The 25,889-nt window shown below is 34.2% G+C and overlaps 1 protein-coding gene across 6 annotated transcripts in view; it reads left to right on the top strand.

Moving 5' to 3' along the window:
• Positions 1–25,889, top strand: part of LOC138702179 (uncharacterized) — a 181,929-nt gene that overhangs the window by 12,507 nt on the left and 143,533 nt on the right. Inside the window, exons 1-2 of one of the 6 annotated variants that reach the window (XM_069829806.1) lie at positions 11,391–11,705; positions 19,217–19,443. The exons of 2 other annotated variants lie outside the window; for them this stretch is intronic. In XM_069829806.1, coding sequence (XP_069685907.1) covers positions 19,374–19,443 — 70 coding nt within the window. In that variant the 5' untranslated portion in view covers positions 11,391–11,705; positions 19,217–19,373. 3 more of the 6 variants (XM_069829801.1, XM_069829810.1, XM_069829812.1) reach the window with 3 other exon arrangements.

Genomic DNA, 25,889 nt, shown 5'->3' with positions numbered 1-25,889 from the left:
TAACTAGCAGGTGTGTCCAATTATACATCAACTTGGAAAGCGGCGAAATTTAAAACTAAAGCCTTAGAAGACAACAGTCGTTCATAAATAAAATGGAACGGACCATGTGCTCAGGATTCATTCTATCGATAAATACGAAATCTAGCGTGTCTAGAAATCTTTTCAAACTTGTGATATGTGCAGTGGAGAGATTATAAGGTAAGCCAATAAATTACATCTATAATGTAATGTATAAGTCGTATAAGAGATTTTATTGCTGACAGTTGACTCCAAGAATCACCGATAAGCGGACTTTTTTTTCTTTCATATCATTTATGTGTTTGTTTATTGAAATATAGATGAAATACAATGAAATATAAAATACAAGACAAGATAAATACAACTTACTTACAAATGACTTTTAAGGAACCAGGTTCATTGCCGCCCTCACATAAGCCTGCCATTGGTCCCTATCCTGAGCAAGATTAATCCAGTCTCTATCATCATATCCCACCTCCCTCAAATCCATTTTAATATTATCCTCCCATGTACGTCTCAGCCTCCCCAAAGGTCCTTTTCCCTCCGGCCTCCCAACTAACACTCTATATGCATTTCTGGATTCGCCCATACGTGCTACATGCCCTGCCCATCTCAAACGTCTGGATTTAATGTTCCTAATTATATCAGGTGAAGAATACAATGTGTGCAGTTCTGCGTTGTGTAACTTTCTCCATTCTTCTGTAACTTAATCCCTCTTAGCCTCAAATATTTTCCTAAGAACCTTATTCTGAAAAACCTTAATCTCTGTTCCTCCCTCAAAGTGAGAGTCCAAGTTTCACAACCATACAGAACAACTGGTAATATAACTGTTTTATAAGTTCTAACTTTAAGATTTTTTGACAGCATAGACTACTAGATGACAAAAGCTTCTCAACCGAATAATAACAGGCATTTCCCATATTTATTCTGCGTTTAATTTCCTCGCGAGTGCCATTCATATTGTTACTGTTGCTCCAAGATATTTGAATTTTTCCATCTCTTCGAAGGATATATCTCCAATTTTTATATTTCCATTTTGTGCATTATTTCTGTTCATGCGACATAGTCATATACTTTCTAGACAAGATAAATACAGAATATAAATATAATAATATTATATATATACATATATAAGAAACCAGAGGATATAATGTTGTTTAATACGTACATTTGAGAACAGTTCGAGCTCTATTATTTATTACAAGATCAATAGAGAAATTAACTAGAAACTAAACTTTCCCATATCAATTTTCGAACGGCGCAGTACTAAGCGAAACCATTTTTCAGGAGTACACCCGTAGGCTTTTTAATAGGTTTATTTTACGACGCTTTATCAACTCCGATGGTTTTCTGGCGTCTCAGTGAGATGAAAGTGATGTCAGCGAAATGAGTCCAGGGTCCGGGGCCGAAAGTTACCCAGCATTTGCTCTTAACGGGTTTGAGGGGAAAACCTCGGAAAAACCTCAACAAGGCAACTTATCCTAACCAGAATTTAAACGCGGGCTCGCTCGTTTCACCGTCAGACATGGTAATCGTTACTCCACAGCGGTAGAAACGCCTGTTATTTCTTGGCTTGTTGTTCCTTTGTGAACTTTTGCTCGTCTCCCTGTCAAAATGTCCAGGATCATTCGAAACTGAATAAACTGGAAGCATTTCAACTAAGAGGATTGAGTAGCGATACTGTATATACCTTTGACGAATGTACTTGTAAAGTAACAAGGACCTGTACTATTCAAACACTTCAACATTTTACGCGTGGGCTCTTATGGATTAAGCTCTATTATTTTTTACGAGCGTTGGGATCTTCTGCTGATCGTCTACCAGAGCCAACTAGAATTTCACATATGACACTGGATCAAACTGATGCAGCGGACATCCAATTAAATTAATGAACACAAAGCCGTAATATAAAAGAGCATATCTAATTGGAGTTACAATTTCATTCATTGAGTTGAAGGCTCTTTAACACTCTGTCGTGGGTGGATATTGCTATCAAATTAATAGCAGATAAAAGAGAAAAAAATATTATTCGGTCTATTTTGAACATTTCTACCCTGTTACGCTCGCTAGTATCGTGTTTCCAGAGTAGTGGCAGCATAAACAAGGTAAGGAAGAAATCCTTTCTACATTATAATTGCAGTTTCTTTTCCAGACTATTTAAACTAATATTTATTAAGTGTTGAAATATTTTAATAGAGTAATAAAAATTAATAATAGTGTGAACCGCGGCATTTTATTAAATTTTTAATTTTGCGGTAATACTTCAAAAACATTGCAAATTACCAGTGTCGAATACCGACAAATACCGGCCTAACTACAGGGTTGTTTCCGATCTCTGGTAACGAATTTGAATGACATGTGCGTCAGGAATCACACCGACAGCTGAATTGCGGCGAGAGGTGACAGACCAGTAGTGAGTAATTTAATAGTCAAGAGTGCACGGTGTATCACAGTAGCAATGCCCAATACCGGGCGCAGTGCCGAGGTCCCTAAAGACGGCCATTTTCGCCACGATCCTTCCCGCCTTCCCCTTAGATATTTGGTTCAACCAGGTTACATATTGCTAAGCAGCGACATCTGTCCTCTATCTAACAGTAAATACATAATTAACATAGCTGTTATAGTGTCAGTCCAGTAAGTGTTTCAAATTTTGTACTGTTTGGGACTTCCGAAACTCCGCACGTACCCCTTCACCCACACTATGGGAAGGACAGAGTTCTACGTCAAAATTTCATAGTGTATCTCCGTATAGTTCAATCCTCATCATTCGCAAACTCTGTTTGAATCTCCGTTTGGGCTGGAATGTTATTTATGAACAACAAGATTCAAGGATGTTACCCTGTCTTCAACTTTCCAAATATAATCTCACCTTATCTTTCCTCTAATTTCATAAATTTCATTTCATAAAAAATATTGTAATGGTGTATAGCAAGAAAGGTATGACCAAAGAATATACACAGTCTCTGGCACTGGAAAAAATAACAATTCAACCTAGATAATGTTATTTTCTTATGTACAACTTAACAAGAAGTCCCAATTAAAAGTAGCAGATATAAACAAAGAAAATATTTTTGATTACGAACTTCCAGATAAACTGAGAGTGACTAATTCATGAAAGTCTTCAGAAAACGAGTAACCTAATCTTGCAGATATACAAATGCTGTATTCAATCGAAAAGCATGCAAGTTGAAAAACCTGGCAGCTCATTTTTTTTCGTATCGAAATAATTCAAACGTTATTCCTCTGAGCTTTAAGTGTACAGTACCAAAAATAAATAATGACCAGCTTGAATATTCTAAGTCCCAGGTACAAGACACTGCGCATTCTCAGAAACCTAAAGCACAGCTACACAAATTATCGCTAACGGAGTTACTGAAATTCGTTCTATTTCGAGCGTTGTCGTAAAAAACATTCTGAAGCGCACTTAAAAAGATGCGAAGGAAATGGAATTACTGTAAATATTAATGGATATATTAGATTGAAAGGTACAATGAATAGAAAGCCTATATTATGTTTTGTGACTAAATGCACTGTTAATTACAAAATTAAATTAGAAGTTTCAGCAGCCTGGCAACATCGCCGCTAACACAGTCCTCTTTCTTCTCATAATACGAATGTAAGAGGTCAACGTACTCAGATCTCTCTCCCTAGGTGAATTACCTCCCACTTCCCTCTCTGTCTACAATGTTGCAATCTTATTGCATCGTACAGTGGCTTGAAATTAGTGCTTTTTAAATTAAATTTACACGAAAACCGACCACGCTATTGAAATAGACAGGGAGGTAAATGATTCTTTATTAGATTTCCTATCGATATGGACAAAATTTACGATCCTACTCGCAATAGTTATGGTTTTTAAATTTTATATAGGCCTATTGCTATAAAACTGCAGATATAAGAGACGATGAACGAAATTGGCCCATACATATTGAATCACTCTATATGTTTTTTTTTTTTTTTAATTTTATATATTGCCATAAAACTTGTATGATTTCTTAATTTTATGTATTCCTATAAAACTGCAGATATAAGAGACGATGAAACATGTAAAGGTCACGGAGGTATATTATTTAATGGGATATGGATGGCACGGAAAACTGAACTACTTTGGTAATAGCTGTCCCACAACCTGACAATAGCCTTTTTTAATTAGATGGATAAAACTCGCTTTTTTAATGTTTGAAATCTGTTCGAAAACTTAATTAAATATATGTATAACAAACGAAGGTAGAAGTAAGAGATTGAGATACTCATTATTTCATTATTAATCAACTTGAGACGTAACAACTTAGCGAACTGTTGTTTGTACGGGGAAGTTTTCTGAGTCGTCTTATGAAGAGTTTATTGTGCCGAGTTTTTATGCTGAAGAGAAGCAAGGTATAATATCAGTCGCAGACAATGTTACTATAAAATATGTTCTTTAAGAATTATATTAGATTTTATTCTCAATTCAATTTAAAAGGGTTATTTGAAGCGTACTCTATCGTATATTTGAAATACATTTCAATTAGAACTTGGAGTTTATATTCCTTTACAAAAGATTACACATTTTTCACCGAATAAAAGTATTTACTATGGTAGGAACGATCATGATTTTAAAATCAAATGTAGGAAACAGAAAACAGATGTAGGTAAATTCTCATTTTTAAGTAGAACTATAAATGATTGGAATGACCTATCTGCAGCGGTCTTTGAGGGCTGTGCTTCCTTAAGGGGATTCAAGGATAACTTAAAAAGTTGTGTATAAAGTGTACATTAAAATTAAGGTGACATTTAACATTTAATTTTTTAAGGTGGCATGTATTTATTTAGCCTGACGAGTTACTCCCTTGGTTTGAATTGTAAATTATTTAAAAATAGCGTGTAAGAGGGTCTTAGACTAGAAATGTTTAGCTTAAACGTAGTTCTGTTTATAAGTATGCATAAGGGTGTAAGTATTTGTCTTATTTGAGCTGTTGTATCAGTGAAGAGTGGTGAGAAAGTGAAGTTACGGTTTTACAGTGCAGTGAATAATTCCGATCAGTGATAATTTATAGTGTAAATGAAATGTGTTCTATAGTGTCAGTGAAATGTGTCCTAAAGTGTCAGTGAAATGCGTCATAGTGCCATTACAGAGAGTGAAATGAGAGTAAAGTGAAAGACTATTATCAGTATCAAAGTGAAACTTATGCAGGGCCTATACATATGTAGGTTGTATTGTAAAATTAGGTTCACTTATTAATTAGGTTATTTTATGTATTATTATTAATTGTAATTATTGTGTTAAATGTATTGTGTATTCTTATTGTATTGTGTATATAATTGTATTGTGTATTGTATAATTGTATTTGTATTGTATAATTGTATTCTGTATTGTAATTTTATTGTGTATTGTTTATATTGTGTTTACCACTGCCACCGGGTGCTTGCTAACTTGCAGCGTAAATAAATACACACATTCTGTAGGCCTTTGCATGTGAAGTGATAAGCGTGTTACGGGGCAGTTTATGAGTTGTAACTCTTCACGAAGACGACAAACAATAAAGCGAAGGAGACTTCGACCTTCCTCAAAATGAAGACAGCATTCTAAAGTATTCACTGTGGAAGGACAACAGTACTTGTTTGAATATTCTATTTGTGATGTGGTCATGAAAAATTGATCACGAAATAGGAAATTGGTCAGCTGAGTATTTTGTGCCTGCGAATAACAATACGCTGAATGCCTTGTTGTAGAATGACAGTAGTCTGTTCACGCAGTATTTATCTTTGTTTAATAGAGCGCATAGCGTTTGTAATGACCCCAACGATTAAGATATCCTTCTCATCCCCACTTTTAACTTGAAGATGTCGACAGAGGAAATCTTCGAAACTTTGCAAATTTCTTACTCATTATCAGGAATATGAAAAGTCCAATCTACAGAGTGTAAGGGGTATAAGTGCCGTCCTTTTCACAGTTGTCGGGGACGGTCTACAGGATCAAAAAATCCCCGTACAAAATAGGGTCAAAACTTGATAGTTTTCCCAGAAAAAAAAAGTTTTTCTTTTCTTATTATATTTGCTTTATACTGCTTATATCGGTAGTAAAATTACGAAAACAATTACATCAGTAGATATATCTAGCAAAGAGTTAATATTAGTTTAAATACATATTTGTGTGTTCTATTATGTCTTCGTGAAATTGAATAAAAATGCATGCTTAAATTTGTTATTATTCTGGCGTGAGAGACGTGGCAACGTGTTCAGCAAGCAGTACTCTGCACAGACATAAGTACGAGTCAGCTGAGTTCAAGCTCACTGTCCATAGCTATACTGCCAAGCGGATGGCAGTTCAGTACAGGGTATTCGATAAACAACTTACAAGTCATCCACAGTTTAGGAATATCGTATGCTATTAATTTATGGAGAAAGTCAAGTGAGACAAGAAGAATGTAACGTCAACATTTTCATCAGAGAAGGTTACATAATCGACGAACTTTTGTAGCAGTTTCTCAACGATTTTTAGAAACTAGGAGTCTCTTACACGGTTTCGAAAATCAGAAAGCCAGAAATTTGTTTAAAAATGATACTGCTTTACGGAAGCGGGAGAGATTAAAATTTTGCATTAGAAGAAAGTTCGTGTGATTTTGTGCAGAAAACTATTATTGTTTATTTTTTAGACATACAATAAAAAATGGAGCAATATTGTTACATAAAATGTAAATTTACCATAATGTTCTATTAATGAGATTGAAAGTTTGTATTTGCTGTTCATCTATGTAAACAGCAGTATTATCATGGTCCGCTCCTGGATTAGAACAGGGCTTCTGTACCGGTATGTCTGTACCCGCTTGAGCTGAACTGTGTACTTATAAACTCCCTCCTCCCTATCCAGCAACGTTACAAAACGTCTAATATTGTAAACTTTAATAATTAGTTAATTATTGCAATTAGAAAAAAATTGTAAGGAATTTTTCTTCCTTATGGCATGAATAATCATCAGTTAAAATAATGGCACTTATACCCCTTACACCCTGTATACCTTTTCTAGTATTTATCTTGCTGAACAGAAACATAACAGTATACTTACAAAGAGTCGAGTAAAAGTAATTCATCTGGCTAACAGAATTTACCAATCAGTAATATACCCAGTAAAATGGGAGAAGTTAATACAGTACACAGCACCACAAAATATTATTTGGAAGCGAAAGGAGGACATAATGTAACCCGCTATTTGCAAGTTGTTTTCTTCTTCTTCTTCTTCCTCCTATACAAGGTTGAGGAATTCCCGTTCCGAGTTCACTGGTTTTTAGCGGGCGACATATATTTCGTCTACCTCCAGGTACATAATTGAATGCTTGCCACGGGAAATGTGAATGTGGCATCCGTAGAACTCTTCTTGATAGTTCTGAATTTCTTCAGTCATTGGTTTCAATTTGAAGTGTGCTTTGATGTCTTCACTTCTAATTCTATCTTTTAGTGTCACTCCCATACTGTACCGTAGAAATTTCATCTCCGAAGCTTCTATATTTCTTTGTTGGCGGAGTGTCCAAGTCTCGCTTCTGTACATCATGGCCGGCTTTGATACTGCGTTGTGCAGTCTAATTTTTATTTCTGGTCTCATGTTCTTCCCAAAATATCTGTTTATGCATCCATTCAATGTGTTATATTTTTGGATGTTCACCTCTAAGTCGGCATTTGTCCTGCTCGCAGAAATTGTACAGAACATCCCAAATATTTAAATTCGGTCACCTGTTCTATAATACCCGAGTCAATCACTATTGTTGCTCTGCGTAGTTATTTACCTTGCATTGCCATTACTTTGGTTTTCCTTGTCGCTATCTTCATATTGTATAACTTTATTATGGTGTTCAATTTACACACGTTCCTTTGTAAATCATCTTCAGATTCCGTTATTAGTACTTGGTCATCTGCGAACAGTATTGTTTTTACTACATTTTTATTTCTCAGGGTTATACCTTTAGGTTGTGTTTCTTGCTATTCTTCTAATACCTTATTTATATACAGATCAAATAGTACTGGTGACAGACCACAGCCCTGTCTTAATCCTTGGTTTACTTCAAGGGGCTTATTATTCTTGTCCTCTTCAGAGATTATGAGACTTGTTTGATCATATAGGGATTTTATAGCATTGATTAAATTCAGTAGAATTTTATATTCCTCTAAAATATTCCATATTGCAAATTGTAAGTTTAAAAAATTGAAGCGAACTTTCCCCTCCCCCGAAAGAGTCCCTAAAACATAGACAGTCGATGAAGCAGTAACTTCCATTATTGATTTGTACAAAAAATTCAATATATCCAATGGAAAAAAAAGAAACTAGGAATGTCATATGTGGTATATATCCATCAAATACAGCATTATGGTCCAACTCGCGACCCGCGGGCCGTATATCTGGAGGCCTGTTGGTCCGTCGACACATTTCGAATATAAAAACTTCCACTTTGACCCAACTGCGGTCACAATGACCGCCACATCTCCCATATTGAGTAATAACAGCAGTTCCGTTAGTAATCATAGTCGGCATAACAGTAATAATAATAATAATAATAATAATAATAATAATAATAATAATAATAATAATAATAATAATAATAATAATTTAAATTGTAGTAAAATTCTTAACATGGCTTTCTCCAAGAGGAAGGTATATCTATGGTCCCATACCGTATATTTGTGTCATGTAACAAAACCCTGTTCCTAATAAGGCGTTAGGCAATATTTTTTTGGTAATTTCTCGGCCAAATTGAATTCCGAAGTGGAATAACATAATATGAAGACGCCATGGTAGTCTAGTGACTGGAGCGCTGTACTTATATAATTCTGTGGACCCGGGTTCGATCCCTGGCTAACCCCCGATTTATAACTTGTGTTGGGTAATCCCGTGATCCATGTAACACAAAGGTTTTCTCCGGGAACTCCGGTTCTCCTGTGGCATCCCAACAAATTTCCATCGTCACATCGCTGGTGTAGCGTAGACCATCCTCTTATGGCGCAACCTGGGCAACGACTCTGTCAGTAAATTGGTCTACACAACTGGCTTCATATGGGTGAATGACGAACAGTTAAGCACCCACCATTAGTAAAAAAAAGTTATATGCTATTATTACTTACTTACTTACTTACAATGGCTTTTAAGGAATCCGGAGGTTCATTGCCGCCCTCACATAAGCCCTCCATCGGTCCCTATCCTATCCAAGATTAACCCACTCTCTATCATCATATCCCACCTCCCTCAAATCCATTTTAATATTATCCTCCCGTCTACGTCTCGGCCTCCCCAAACGTATTTTTCCCCTCCGGTCTCCCAACTAACACTGTAGGCCTATATGCATTTCTGGATTTGCCCATACGTGCTACATGCCCTGCCCATCTCAAATGTCTGGATTTAATGTTCTTAATTATGTCAGGTGAAGAATACAATGCTTGCAGTTCTGCATTGTGTAACTTTCTCTATTCTCCTGTAACTTCATCCCTCTTAGTTCCAAATATTTTCCTAAGAACTATTATTATTATTATTATTATTATTATTATTATTATTATTATTATTATTATTATTATTTGGTTGCGATTCGTTGCTGATGAATATCTTGTTCCGAATCCTAGCCAATTCTAGATATTCACAAGTAAACCGACGGAAAAGAAAATTCGATGAATGAAACTGTAAATCATGGCCGCCAACATCAATAGTTTTCAAATTTTGAGTCTTTTGCACAATTTCATAATATTCAGTTTGCGAAAATGTTAAGCAACTCCCAAACATTCAAAAGTAGCGGGATTGTCTGATAAAGTAGTTAACACGATGGAAGGCCACCGCTGAAGACAATACAAATAACATAACACAAACTCCTTTTCTCTCAGAGAAAGAACGGTATGGATCCAGCCCGGGTCCGCTGAATTTACAGCTTGAGTCACAGCAGAAGACTAAAATAATAATTAGCCGTGGCCTGAATTGGTACGTTTTTCTTGTTCTCAGTAAACCTCTTTCTCTTCTATTAAATTTATGGCTACCATTATCAAAAATGTGTTTAAATATCAATATTATGATTATTTTTCAATTTAACTTCATTTTCTATATTCTACGCTAATGTGCTGTAGACAGTATAATATACACTGTATAATGAATACGTCCGAATGGATAGCTCAGTTCATGAATAAAAACACTCAAATAAGTGTTAATACAGTATTGTATTTTGATTAAAGAAAAACCTAATGAAAATTATCAAACTCAAAATCTCGATATTTCCTAGTTTATCTAAATGTATGAACTACTTTTCTTCCCTCCTATACCTAGTGAAGTGATTTGTTTGTATTTTACGCCAGTATCATCGAACTCCAGTCGTGGAAGAGGGTAGCAAACTGTGTTTCCGGTTCTCAACAGTTAGTCCAAAGGCATAGCCAGGTTAATATTAGAAATGTTAGACAAATTAAATGATGTCCCTGTATTTTTTTCCCTATCGGCTTATTACTATCTTACTGCTTTCACATAGTTAAGGATAATTTATATTGCCATTTTTTAATACAAAGTTGCGACTCTTTGTTATATAGTTATTTAAAAACGCTGTATCAACTACTACGCTAGTTAGCGTCGGTAGTATTGATGATAGCGAGATGACATTTCGCAAGATGAGGTCGAGGATCTTTATAATTGAGGAAAACACTGGAAAAAACCAGTCAGGTAATAATCAGCCCAAGCGGGAATCGAACCCACGACCGAGTGCTACTCAGACACAGTAAGCAAATGCGCTACAGCCTAAATTATGCAGTGGCTCGCGAGTATTCTTAAAAATTCTTATATTATATTAAGTTTTATTTACCTTTTCAGCCACGTCTTTATTTTCAAGGTAGGATACAGTATATTCAAGATAATTGAAACAATTTTTCTGTTGGAGTATTCAATATTAGTTGATAGCTTTGTCCTCAAATGTTTATCTTTTATACATAATGTTTTAATTAACGAAATTATTTGATAGTTGAGTGTATATCGTCGCTGCTCCTCCAAAATCCGCAATGTATTTTTAGAAAGGTTTTGCAGGACAAAGAAAAAAGCATTGCCACTTTTAATTCCCTTGAATTTTCAAAGCAACTTTCGATATAATTTCATTCAATACAAGAGAAATGATGAAATACCGAAAATCAAGAGAATTAAAAGTAACAAAGCTTTTTCTTTCTTCTACAAAATCTTTGTAAAAACACATAACGGATTTTCCAGCGCAGCGACGATATATAGCTTTTTAATTTAGATTATATTGGTCAGAGCAGCAAACTTAATGAATGTTGTGAATGTTTTTTGATAAAGGTTGTGTAAAGTTAACAAAGACTTTCTTCGTATCCTCCATGGCTGTAAGTACAAGACATTCTGATATATCATATTTGAAAATCAGACCAACAAAACCATTTATTTCAATTTGAAACAATAGATTGTACAAGTAGCGGTACCGTGCGGGCGTCGGTAGAACTAATAGCAGCTGGCAAGTATTGACAACTGAAGGTAGAGTATTACTGCGACGTCGCGACGGTGCAATGGGGCGTCGTCAGGATGTGGCGTCGCCACGCAACCACCGTGAGATGGCGAGCTCGTGTATTGTTAACGTTAGTGAAATATGGAATATAACAAGCAGGTGTCGAGAGCAGGTTGCGCCAGTTCGGGAACTGACGGCCGCAAGGTTCGACGTAGGGACCGTTCCGATAGTGTTTCTACCGACAAATTGGTATACAAACGGCGTTAGAGGTTGATATTCTGATGTGAGCAGGCTACCGGCCAGAATGGTGCACTTATCTACGATATAAGAATATATATTTTCATTTCTACTTGTTTCTCGTGTTAACATGAGTTGAAGACTGTATAAGGTATTGTAGCTTAAAGGGAAGAGGACATGTCGTGTAAATATGTTTGCGTAGTACACGTTGAAGAGATTTTGTATACACATTTTGATAATGATGAAATCGTGATAAATGTAGCAGATTTTAAGAACATCATTTAAAATTAAGCTGCATACACATACACCTAGTTTATCGCCAGTTTGTTCTGTGTTACATATTCTTGGATATTAATCGAAGGTGAATTTAATTATTTAGTCCATGCATTGTTCTTGTGATAACTAATACAGATTTTTTATAAGTTTTCTAATCATAGTTAGACTCATTTTATAAACATATTTTTGTTTGTTTAATAATTATTAAATTTAGAATGTAGATGTAATACTTCAGAACCTATATGATAATACGCGAATTTAATAGTTTGTTTACAGGAATAATTCTTTCGTCATACAGAAAATATATATTTCATATCTACAATTATTAATATTAATCGGACAGAAATTCTCTTTGGAATTAATAATTATGTAATGTGTCCTCTAAAGTAGTTGCTTTTAGCAAATGTTGCCCATCTTAAAGACGTTTCTTTTTAATTTTTTCTGTCTTTTGTGCTCGTAAATTTAAATGAGCTTAAAGATAATAGATAACTTTACACGTATTATGAAGATATATATTTATTTCATCGTCATACTTTAATTATCTATGAATAATTAATTAATCAGAATTAAATTTTATTATTTTTATTTAATGTGATGTTCTACAAATTAGATAATTATGGTCAATTTGTTAATTTTGAATTTTTTGTGCTCCCTTATTTACTGTGCCTAACGTATAGAGGTAATTTTTTTTTCAATTTGTGTGATAGTACTTAGATGACTTTAATAGTATTAAGTATGTAGCCCAAAAATAAATTTATATATTTTATCGTCTTAGAAGTTATTTGCTAATAATTACTTGCATAGCAATTTAATTATTCTACTTGAATTATTTCTATAATGTGATGTTTCATAGATTATAGTTTATTTTATTCATTTTGGAGACTTGTCTCTTTGTTTAATCTGCGCCTTGCATTTGCATAAACATATAGAAGAAATATATTTCAAAATTTATGTGGTGCTACCACAGTCTAGTATATACAGTCGCGAAGCTCAATACGTAGTAAATATGCAAACATTAGATAGTTGCTCACCACTAGGATCGCTAATATCGCCTCATTACAGGCAATGAAAAATAGTACCGTCACGGTCTATTGTTTCTCAAGTTTCGTGACTGTATATAGTAGACTGTGGAACTACTACATTTACTTGAATATTATGCATGTAGGTAATAAATTCTGATTTTATAATAAAATTACAGCTATATGAATGATAAATTTTTGTATATAAATATAATATTAATCGAAAATAATCCTAATTAGGCCTAATCTGATTGACTTACGTATTCAATTTGGTGTTGTGTTAACTAATTTATTATGGTTCACTTTGTTAATTTTGAATGCTATTTTTTGTTTGTTTTACTCTTTCTATTTATCTTTCTCGCTCCCTCTTTCCCTCTCACACAAATTCTCATTCCTTTGTACTCTTACTTTCATACGCGCGCATAAAACAAATATAGTACTATTTCTAACTTCCTGATCATTTTTAATGTTAAGGTAAAGGTGGGTTATATTGTGATACTAATAATATTATAATAGTACATTTTGAGAATTTTTTACAATTTACTGAGCGAGAGAGGAACCGGTTTTCTACAGGAACTTGTCCACGAACATTCCCTTAATATGTTGACGCGAAAAACCGATCTTCATCTCGCTCAGTCAAATTGTAAAAAAATTCTCAAAATGAACTATCATAATATTATTAGTATCACAATATTACCAACCTTTACCCTATAGATTACATCATACTATTCTGAAATTAAATATTTCAAATTCATAAATAATCATCGGAAAAAAATTCAGCATTCTATTACATTTACATGAGACTATAAAATGTATCTACTGTCCTCATATTTTTATTTAATTATCTTTAATAGAGAGGATAATAAAATTTCCGCTTTTAATTCCAAAATTAATTGTGAAGAAAATAGTAGATAACTTTTAAGTACAATGTAGTTCGTTAAACTTCATATATTAGCTCAAATTTCATTATCTTAACTTAATTGCTATAAATTAAAAATGTGCTTAGCAATACATAAATTTACATGCAAATTATATTGGTTATTTTTATTAATGCTTAAAAAGAGACACCTCTGCAAGAATATATTTCAAATATTTGTACATACTGATATTTTGTACATTTTAATTATCGTAATTTCCTTCATTTTGTACTCGTATTTTCTTAACGTTTTAGAACCGTCTAGGCTTATAATAAATGTGCATATACAGAAATAGACGTGACTCTTTAGCATAATAAATGTTTGAAATAAGATGAAAGTGAACATTACTTCAATATGATATCTATTTAAAACTCCAATTTTTCTCTTCATTTGAAAAATCGTTGAAATATTTAAAAATGCAGCACAAAGTATGACAGTTTGGTATGCCTTATTACGTTTGTAAAGTGAGGAAACCAGTATTAATTTAATTCTAACTACAAGGTTATAATGCTTCTGTATTAATATTTCAGTTCGCTTTCTAAAATATCCTAAATTTAGTGTTCTAGAACCGTGCTCAATTCCATTAGTAATCTTCTTCATTCATCATCCTGTCATCGAGGGTAACGATCTTGTAAATGCCCTTACTTCAGAGAGTTTAAGTTGTCTTATGTAGAGGCATCGATAGCCAATCACTATTTTCGTTACCTAAACAATTATGTATCTAATCCGATTTAAATTTCTGTACGATGTATGACTTAATTTTATATACCTCACCAAATGAAAATGCTAAATTAATTATTCAGAAAATTTAATTGAATGTGATGAAACATGAATGGAATATGTACCTAAACTATCTTTTATTTTCCATACATTGATCGTTAAAGGAACCGTTGAAAGCATTTATCTGAATCCACAGTTTAAATAGAAAACAGTTGAAAAATATACTCCCTTCCTTTGGCATGGAACCGGTCTCTTCAAATTCTTTTACAAGCTTCCACGATACAGTGACGGCAAATTATTGCAGGGTACTTACCTGAATCCATCTAAATTTCTGAATCTTCTCAGCATTCTGTAACGATTTCTCTTACATTCATAGTTACACTGAATAAGAGCACCTCACATTTGTAGAGGCAAAGCCATTATTTTCTGGCATGAATTTACATAATAATAATAATAATAATAATAATAATAATAATAATAATAATAATAATAATAATAATAATAACAACAATAAGCCACCGGCGTAGCTCATTCGGCTAACAAGCAAATATTCTGATGCGGTTAGATAAAAAATAGTTAATTTTTTTTTCTTTCACCATGTTAATAATGTCAAAAGAAGTGCTTATACAAATTTTGGTCACTCGACCGCAATTACGAGACCGTCGAGAAAGTGATTTTCCTGGAGCCGTTTACAGAAAAATCACAATTGCATGGAAATATTTATTGAAACAGGTACAGCAAATGTTGCGCTATTTGTCAACATATGCCCCACTGGAATTGAGACATTTGTCATACTATGGGATTAGTTTTTGTATCCTTGTGTCGTAGAAGTCAGCTGCCTGGATTCGGAACCAGCGTTTGACAGCTGTCTGCATCTCTTTGTCGATTCCATGATAGGACAAATGTCTCAATTATGGTAGGGAATATGTTGAAAAATAGTTCAATAATTGCTGTGTCTGTTACAATATAATTTCCCGATGAAATTGTGTTTTCTTCCTGTTAACGGCACCTGGCGAATTAATTTTTACGGCCCTCATAAATGCGGACGAATGGCCAAAATTTGTATAAGCACTTCTTCTGATATTATTAATATGCTGAAAGAAAATAAATTAACATTTTTTATCTGCCCCCTATGAGAATGTTTTCTTGTAAGACGCTTGCCTGCTGATCCAGGGTCGCGCTTAGGCGAAGGTTCGATTTTCGCTTGGGCTGATTACCTGGTTGAATTTTTTCCGAGGTTTTCCCCCCACCCGTAAGACGAATGTCAGATAATCTATGGCGAATTCTCGGCCTCATCTCGGAAAATACCGTCTCGAAATCACCAATTCCATCGACGCTAAATAACCGAGTAGTTGATACAGTGTCGTTAAATAACCAACTCAAACAAACAATAATAATAATAATAATAATAATAATAATAATAATAAACATATTTAAAGTGTTTTAAAGTGAATCGAAATCTAATCTATAATAATAATAATAATAATAATAATAATAATAATAATAATAATAATAATAATAATAATAACTATTATTATTATTATTTTATAGACTCATTAATTAGCCAAATATTTGCTTGAATTTATGTTTCCTTATTTTATTTGCCATAGTAACAATATCGCAAGAATTGAAACATAATTTATTTTTTGTGAAAATAAACCCCATTATTTTATGAACAAAACTATATTATTATTTTCATGCAAATATCCTTCTAACAAAATTATGCGACTTTTAATTTTTTTGCGAATGACCCTACATATTTATGGTAAAGTCTGTTAATCGAACTTTTATGATAATAGATTATTCTCGAAATGAAATAACGTTATGATTTCCAAGTAAACTAATTGGCAATCTAGGGAAAAAACCAAAATATTTCAGTTTTCACATCTGAAAGTGAAAATACTTAAGCATTCTTATTTTATTCAGAATACTGATTTCATTATATCTTGCAATTAAACTGAAAATAATGAACATTTTTAATGTTTGTAATGTATGAAGTGATTTTGGTTGCACAGAACCTGAACTGAAAAATGTAGAGTGCAGGAAATGAAAAGAGTTGCATAGTTACATGAAGCGTAAATACGTTACCAAGACAATTTAATTAAGACGGAAATCAAATGAATGTTTAACTATTCAATTAAAATGTTGGTGTATTTTGCGAATGCCGGTATGTGAAGATAAACAATAATGGGATGTATGTAAGCTACATGCTCTGCACGTATGTTAAACGAAAACATAGTTTACTCACAAAATGTGTAATTTATTTGTGCATGCAACTTTCTTAATTACTGTTCACTTGGTTGCCAGACTTTGAAATGCGTCCCATTGTAATTAGTTTGCATGTGACGGAAATTAAATCTCGTTTGTTTTGTAGCTACACTTCTTTCTGCATAGGATTGCATTACCGGCACACTCTAACTATGTAGAGAACAAAAATAATAATAAACAAATAAACAACTTGGATTATAAGTACGCTTAAGAAGTACATTGATCAAATGTTTTCAACAGCTTATCACATTCGTATCGCTTTAGAAGATGGAAAACGAAAGAAAGAGCTAAAAGGAAATACGTACATTCTTTTTTTTTTTTTCTTTCTTTTTTTTTTTTCTTTCTTTTTTTTTTTTTTTAAATAGACTGTAAATTTCTCTTTGAAGCCCTTATAGGTTTTCATAGAAATAATAACAGAATTCGATGTAGGCCTATTACTCTTTATGAATATAATATATAAGTTAAACTGTATTGTTCGTAAATTATTATGTACTGCCATACTGTACGTAGATCTATTATATTAATGATAATAATAATCATCATCATCATCGTCGTCCTTGCAGGTATTAGGCCCAGTGGCCTGTTACGGTCTCCGTCCATATCTTTTTAGGGAGCGTCCCAAAGATCGTCTTCCATATGGTATATAGCGGAGAATTTGTCTTGGGAGTCTGGAACGGTCCATCCTATTGACATGGTTAAGCCATTTTGTCTATAGTGGTTGAGATGTTCATAAATAGGTGTAATTTTCATTTCTTTTGTAATTAGTTCATTCCTTTTGTGGTCCTTCTTAGAAATCTCATTTCCGCAGTTGTTAGGCTTGAACATCTGAATTTTTTTACTTCTACTTGGTTATTTAACGACATTGTATAAATTGTGAGTTTATTTAGCGTCGAAGAGAATGGTGATAGCGAGATGATATTTGGCGGAATGAGGCCGAGGATTCGTCATAGATTACCTGGCATTTACCTTACGTTTGGGAAAAACCTCGGAAAAAAACCAACCAGGTAATCGGCCCAAGCGGGAATCAATTACCCACGCCAAAGCGCTATTAGGATCGGCAAACAGGCGCCTTAGCCGACTGAGCTACGCCAGACGCCTCAAATTCGAATTGAAACTGCTAAGATTCATATAATATCTGATTTATATCGCAATGCAGAAATCTTTTCTTTCAGCTTCTCAGAAGTTATTATTATTATTATTATTATTATTATTATTATTATTATTATTATTATTATTATTATTATTATTATTATTATAGTAAAAGTTATATCTTAGTCAGTTGACGACTTTTCATTAAAGGAACCGGGGTTCTATCCGTGATATACAGAGTTGTTTCCGATCTCTGATAACGAATTTGAATGACGTCACGTGCGTCAGGAATCACACCGACAGCTGAATTGCGGCAAGAGGTGACAGACCAGTAGTGAGTGATTTCATAATCAGAGTGCACGGTGTATCACAGTAGCAATGCCAAAGAATTCGAGCCTTTTTGGGAGGGATACATAACAACCCTTTCCGATGCCGAGTACAGTTACGTGAAAATCATAGGATCCTGCAAAAAAAACGTGGTTTCCTTCTTTCCAAGAAAGGCATCTTGAGTGTATCTAATAAGACTGGCAAAGCTTGGATGGGATTAATTCCAGAGTGGAAAAAGCAAGCAAATCCATCCCCGTCACAAGTCGCCGCACCCCACGAGATGATACAAATTAATTCCTTTCGAGCTTTACCATCTTAATAAGTATACAGAAGATGCCTTTCTTGGAAATAACGAAACCTCGTTTATTGCAGGCTTCTTTTATTTTCACTTAACTGTACTTTGCATCAGAAAGGGTTGTTATGTACTCCTCTCAAAAAGGGTCGATTTTCTTGGGAATTTCTGCTGTGAGTCGCCGTACATTCTGACTATGAGATCACTCACTACTGGTCTGTCATCTCGCGCCATAGTTCAGCTGTCGTGTGAATCCTGAAGCACATGATGTCATTCAAATTCGTTATCAGAGATCGGAAACAACCCTGTATAGGTCTACTTATGAGAAAGCAAGTGTGACGCAGATTTTATTCCAATTCTCTGGTTTTTCCTGTCATTTCAATTTCAGTGTTTTCCCATTACGGGTATGTACTCGTATAAGCTCACCGTCTGCTTATTTTCTGGAGTTTGAATTAACATTTATCTTAATTTAAACTAGATAAAGTCAGGCAACACAAATAATTTTATTTATCGTAGTATAAGTGCACCAACTGCCTAATTAATATTCGTTGGAAGTTAAAGCTAAACTGACAGTTTTTTAACTCGAAGGTTGTGTTTTCTTTCGTACTCTTCCAGTTCAGGAGTAGACTGAGAACGAAGCAGAATTCGTAACTTCGTCTTTTTATGTTGCGTCGTTGAACGTGACGTGACAATGTAAAGTGATGTGAACGAGGGACCAATGAATATTGTGATGAATTCTAATGTGATGTGAGACATTTGCCAGAACTAGAAAATGCATGGTTTTCCTGTGATGCAAGTTGTGGAATACCGGGTGCCCGAGGAACCCCCTCCAATTCCGCCTGGTACGTATTACCAAGACATTTATGTGTTAGACTTGTATTAGTGGTACTCAAAGGTTTAAGAGACATACAATTAATAAATATCTTTACAACGAGACAAATTTAAATCCTTATTGTAGCTATATTTTTACTGCACTACATTGTACCTTCCATACTAAAATTTTGCTTTTGGACCCTCTGTAAACTTTCTGCATTTAATACAGTTGCTTATCAATATAAATATTCTGAGAAGTAAAGTTTATAAATTAATAATAAAATACAAAAAAAATCCTATGTAAATGGCATCTAACAGAAATCTTTTCAAGTCAAAATTAGAAATGTAAAATTATAACAAATATGTACAATAGTGAAAGCTGATTAAAAATGGCATATTTATGAGAAATGATGATATAAAATAACTGTTAAGACACATTACGGATATAAATTACACACTCCGTCCTCAATTGAGTAAAAACAAGTATATATTCCCAAAGTTATAAATGTGGCATATCGATGGTGTTGAACAGCAACCTGGTATGTAAAAAAAAATTAACAAAATTATATTCTTATCAAAAAAGTCTTTCCGAATTTTCTGCAAACATATCGTATGTCAAGGCATATATATATTTTTTTTTCTAAGCACCTTGATCTCGAATATCCTTAACCTCTGTTCCTCTCTCAAAGTGGGAGTCCAAGTTCCACAACTATACAGAACAACCGGTAATATAACTGTTTTATAAATTCTAACTTTCAGTTTTTTGAGAGCAGACTGGATGTAAAAGCTTCTCAACCGAGTAATAACTAGAGCTCGGAATTTTATATGCTAAACATTAAGAATGACACTGAATGTAGATGAATAGATGTGGTGCCCGCGAGGAGAGTTTGAAGCCTAGTTCACAAGAGTCCGATATATAATCATAGACAACAGAGTCACAAGGACTGGGTAATGGATCTTCTGAACCGTGCGCTAATTTGTAAGTTGTGTTTAAGAGGATTAAAGACATTTAACGGTACCAAAAGAAAAATACTGAATGACAAGAATGACATTTCAAAGAAGTAGGGTCATGGCTTCTGTTTGTAAACTATAGCGAGGAACAATTTTAACTTTTAGCACCTAAAATTCCGGGCTCTAGTAATAACAGGTATTTCCCATATTTATCTTCTTCTTCTTCATGCATTAAGCCCTACAAAGGCTTGTTGCGCGCTCCAAATTATTAGTTCATTGGTCTTTCCATCGTTTTTTTGGTCTTCCTATGTTTCGTTTCCCTTCTGGTATATAATTTAATATTTTCTTTGGGTATCTTCTCTCATCCATTCTGTCTACGTGATCTAGCCATTTTTGTCTATGATGGTCTATTCCTTCATTTAGGCTAAAAATCTGTAATTGATTTCTTATGTCTTCATTTCTGATTCTGTCCCTTTTAGTGACTCCCAGAACTGATCCTAAAAACCTCATTTCTGCTGCCTATAGTCTACTTTTATCTCTACTTGTCATTGTCCAAGTTTCACTACTATATAGAGCTGCAGGAACTGCCATAGTTTTATAAAATTTTATCATCGTATCTTTTCTTACTTATTTTAGTTTTTAAAGTTCTTTTAATTGTTCCGCATATTTTTGAAAACATTTCAACTTTATTTCCAATATCTACCTCTTTAATATATGATATTGATGATCCTAAAAATTTAAATGTATTTACTTGTTCAATTATATTATTCCCATATTTATTCTGCGTTTAATCTCCTCCCGAGTGTCATTTATATTTGTTACTGTTGCTCCAACATACTTGAATTTTTTCACCTCTTCAAAGGATAAATTTCCAATTTTTATATTTCCATTTCGTACAATATTTAATCGCGAGACATATCATATACTTTATCTTTTCGGGATTTACTTCCAAACCTATCTGTTTACTTGCTCCAAGTGAAATTCCCATGTTTTCCCAAATCGTTTGAGGATTTTACAGTTATTCATAACAGAAGAGACTTATGGGGAGAAGGAAAGTGAGAAACAATGAAAGACAGAAGAAAAGAAAGATATAAAGAGAAAAGATGAAGGGAGGTGTATTGCAATGTTAAAATATTTGTCTGTATTCATAAACTACACTTATATCTTTTAAGCAAATACATGTATGCCGTAATATATTTGTCCATAAACTCACATAACATACAGCAGTTCAGTTCTCTGTAGAGCATCTGAGATTTGTGGTGGACAAACCTGCTTACTTCCACAATGTACTGGAGGTTCCCTTTGCCATTCTCATTCTACCATTGCTATGAGTATATTATTGCCATATCATATCATTGAACAGCAATGAGGTGGGTTCGGGCAGGTCACGTGATATTTTTGTACTCGTATAAAATAACTGCTGTGGCATAGATTCTCATTCGCAATTATTTTTTCAATTACGCTCGTGCTACTATTGCGCTGTTGATGGCGTATCATATCACTGAATAAATTCTCTAAAAAAATGTAAGTGAAGTAATTACCAATTATCTCATTCACATTAAATAATTAATCATTTAATGAAATGTTCACTGCAGCTGCTCTGTTTCCTAATAATATCGCAGCATCTGCTCGGTATCCATTTCTACTGCCTTGTTGAAAAATCATCATTTGAGAAAATTAGGAATGGAACCACAACGCTGTTCCAAAGACACCAATAATTTCACACTATTGAATGCATAATCACTTATTTATCTCATTCAAAAGTTATCTCAAGGAAACTGTAGAAACTGTAAAACGAAATATCAGCTACAAACAGACACAAACTTTTGATTGTGGAAGTGTTCGCCACAAGCAGATTTCAACTGTTGATGGAAATGTATTCGCTACAAGCAGATCTAATTTTTCGCTACAAGCAGATCTAATTTTTGTTCTTTTTCAATTCTGTACTATTTCTTGAGTACACGACTAGTTTAGCTTCATTACAACTGAGCTTGCCGTCGTCATAGACGATCTGTGATGAAATTTGATCCCTTTGCTGTTCCAAATTATGCTAGCTCCTTATTATCCTTTGACCTAAATGGGATAAACAACATTTCATTCACGCCGTGTGAAACAAAGACCGAAAAGCTGTCATAAAGGTTTTCCGTTCAATGTAAATCCCGATTATAGCGCCACTCGACTGAAAGCGGAGCCGTGATCGGCTGACGGGCGCAGATTTAAATCGAATGGAAGGAAATTATTTGTAACAAGCCTCGATACACATCGTGTTGAAAATCCAGTACCACGCATTCAGCAACAACGAAGCATTGGGTCGACGCCTAATGCCAAGGACGATTGAGCTCCTCCTCCTCTTATTATAGAAATAAAGGGAAACAAAGAAACATGGAGAATGAAGAAGCTAGTAATTAAGACATATAAAGAAGTTAATCTATAACAAGTCCTGAATTGACTGGTAAGAAGAAAGACAGGCGGATTCAATAGAGAGAATAACATTATTCACATTTGTGAATGAATTGGTCAATAATAAGAATAATAATCGGGCGAAGAAATAGGAATGAAATTAAATAATGGCAGTAACAATAAGGAAGTAAACTGGGGAAAAAAAAAGAAATTGTGAAAGTAAGAAAGACAGGAATTGTTTTTAAAACCCAGGTTTATGTATAAGGAAATCAAATGCATAAATAGCAAAATTGGGGGCGTATGGACGAAATGAAAAATGAATGGGTAGATCACAGAGGAGATAGGTAGGTAGTCGGAAATTGAAAGTATAGAAATTAAAGTAAAAGAATGAGAAACTATGGAAATGTATAAATGAAAGAAGAAGCGTAGAAGAAGAGAAAGAAGCGTTCAGAGAGAAAAACAAATAATAATAATTTATTCATTTATACTGGCAGAGATAAGGCCACAGGGCCTTCTCTTACACTCTACCAGGTCACAAAGTATACAAACAGTGAAAATTTTACAAAAAGTTAAAGAACAGAATACTAACATATTACAAAAAAATAATAGTAATAGCATAACAAAATCGATACTAAACTACATAAAAATAATACCATAATAGAACAAATGGATGTAAAATATAGTTCTGAAGATTGGAATATAATAAAAGCAACTCAGTATAAATAGGTTATAGGGAAAACGTAAGGAAGAATACAACTAAATGAAATGTAATAAAATAATAATAAAAAGGAAGAAAAAAACGAAAATTAAATAATATCCACATTGAAAAGGGTATGATAATAAATTCATCTGGTGATCAAGAGAACAAAAAAGGGGAAAGGAAGAAAAAGAAATGTAGCCTATATATTTTTTGCAAAACTATCGCAGAGAGAAGGAATCTGAATTGAAAAATTGCAATTTTAGTTTATTTTTGAAACTGGATAATGTCCGACAGCCCCTGACATGTTGTGGTAGAGCGTTCTAGAGATGAGCTGCAGAGACGATGAAAGATGAAGTGTAGAAGGATGTTCTGTGCTTAAGAATGGAGAGCGTGATATGGTGGTGTAATCGTGTATCTATTTCGTGATATGAGGACAAATGTTGAAAACGAAAAGCTGAGTAACTAGGGTTAGAGTTCTGAAGAATATTGAAGAGTAACGTGAGAGAGTGAATAGTTCTTCGCTGTATGAAACGGACCCAGGACAGCATATTTAGTGAAGGTGTGATACGGTCAGATCTACGGACGTTGCAAATAAATCGAACACATGCATTATGAACATGCTGTAGTCTGTCAGTCTCATGTTAAGGTCCGTAATCAAAATGAAGCATCAAGAGCGACTGCACTAAATTATTCTTGAGAACCAACGGAAAGAAACTACGGATTCTTTTTGGCAAAGAGGGGAATAGTAACAGAGAAAAGTATCAAAATATATAAATAAATAGAAATGTGTAAACGGTTAAACAAGAGAAAGTAGAAACAGAAACTGACAAAGAGAGAAATATAACGAAAGTAAGGAATAAAGAAAAGAAATTGGTATAAATACTAAGAAAAAGTGTAAGCGTTGCAAATCAAGTTTTTAAGGTAGTTTCACCTTACTTTTTACTTGGTTATTGAACCACGCTGGAATTGGTGATAGCGAGGTGGTATTTGGCGAGATAAGACCGAGGATTCGCCGTAGATTACCTGACATTCGCCTTACGGTTGGGAAAAACCTCTGAAAATACCCAACCAGGTAATCAGCCCAAGCAGGAATCGAACACAGGTCCGAGCGCTAATCCGGAACAGCAATCAAACTTGCTGCCGGCTGAGCTAAGCCGGTGGCCCGTAACTTATTTATATATAAGTTATTAGATAATTGTTTATACGTACTCGTATATAGCGTTTAATTTCCTTCTTCTATCTGTGTTAACGAAGTTTTCTCAGCAATATCACAAAATCCAATTGAAACACCGCACCGCAGCGACGTAGCGGTGTACAGTGATATTGTTGAGAGGACAAATTACTCTGGGCCACATCAGTGGTCTGCTGAAGAACTCTGTAAAGACTTGCGCTTCATCTGCATAATCCCGCAGCAGATCGCGGTAAGGGTGGGTAGAGGGTGAATACGACGTGTTGGATCAGATAGCGGCTCCCTACTGTTCAGACCATATCCAGCCTTAAAACCACCAACAAACACGTTTGAAAATGGCAACGATTTTGATAAGAAAATTTCCCTCACGCAGAGGAAATAACCATTAAACCGTTCTGGTCGTTACGTACTGCAGTTCATCGTCGAAATCTTGATTGTGAGGCGGATTTCACATAGCTATAAATGTTATTTCCATAAGGAAGTATCTACTTGCGCGACTGCAAACTCCAATTTGGTAGTTAGGGAGCTACTGCTCAGATTAATTTTAAGACTGAAAATATTGTACAAGTCCGAATTCTTCTGCCTACATTTTGTTCCTTTCAAGAAAACATTCGATCGGATATGCACACACAATATAAATACTAGAAAACGAGTGCTGGGAAAAGGAAGTTTTTTATTTGCGCGATGTGTACAAAATAGACAGCAGGATTATTATCAGTAAAGCCCGGATTTCTAAGCACAATCAAATAGTAAAATAAGCAAGCAAATAAGCACGAAAAATGGAAAAATAACCAAAAATGAATACACGGAAACAGCGAAATAAGCACGAAAAAAGGTGAAAATAAGCAAAAACGAATACACGGAAATGTGATGATAAATTGTTTGTTTCGTAGAATGCTGATTGAGAGGTTTTTGTGAGTGGCATTCTTTAACTATAACAGCAAGCAATCACAAACACCTTATTGAACCAACGCGTGTTGCACAACTTGCACACTGCAGCTTGGAACTCGGGGATTCACCATCCATGCACATGACATCATTCCGATAAGTGCGATAATCGATTGACCTGCCTAGTAACAGAGACTTGGCGGGGAATCACAATGTTTTCTCCTAATTAGAACTACGCAGTATTATTTGACAACATCCTGGGTCATATCCTAGCATTGCTTTCTTTCGCATTCGACTGAAATTAATTTTTTATTAGCCAATAAAAAAGGGAATCAGTGATAAATGAC

This window comes from Periplaneta americana, chromosome 1 (genome assembly GCF_040183065.1).
Source record: "Periplaneta americana isolate PAMFEO1 chromosome 1, P.americana_PAMFEO1_priV1, whole genome shotgun sequence".
Taxonomy (NCBI): Eukaryota; Metazoa; Arthropoda; class Insecta; order Blattodea; family Blattidae; genus Periplaneta; species Periplaneta americana.
The sequence above is the reverse complement of the archived record's forward strand: the minus strand, read 5'-3'. Positions and strand labels throughout refer to the sequence as shown.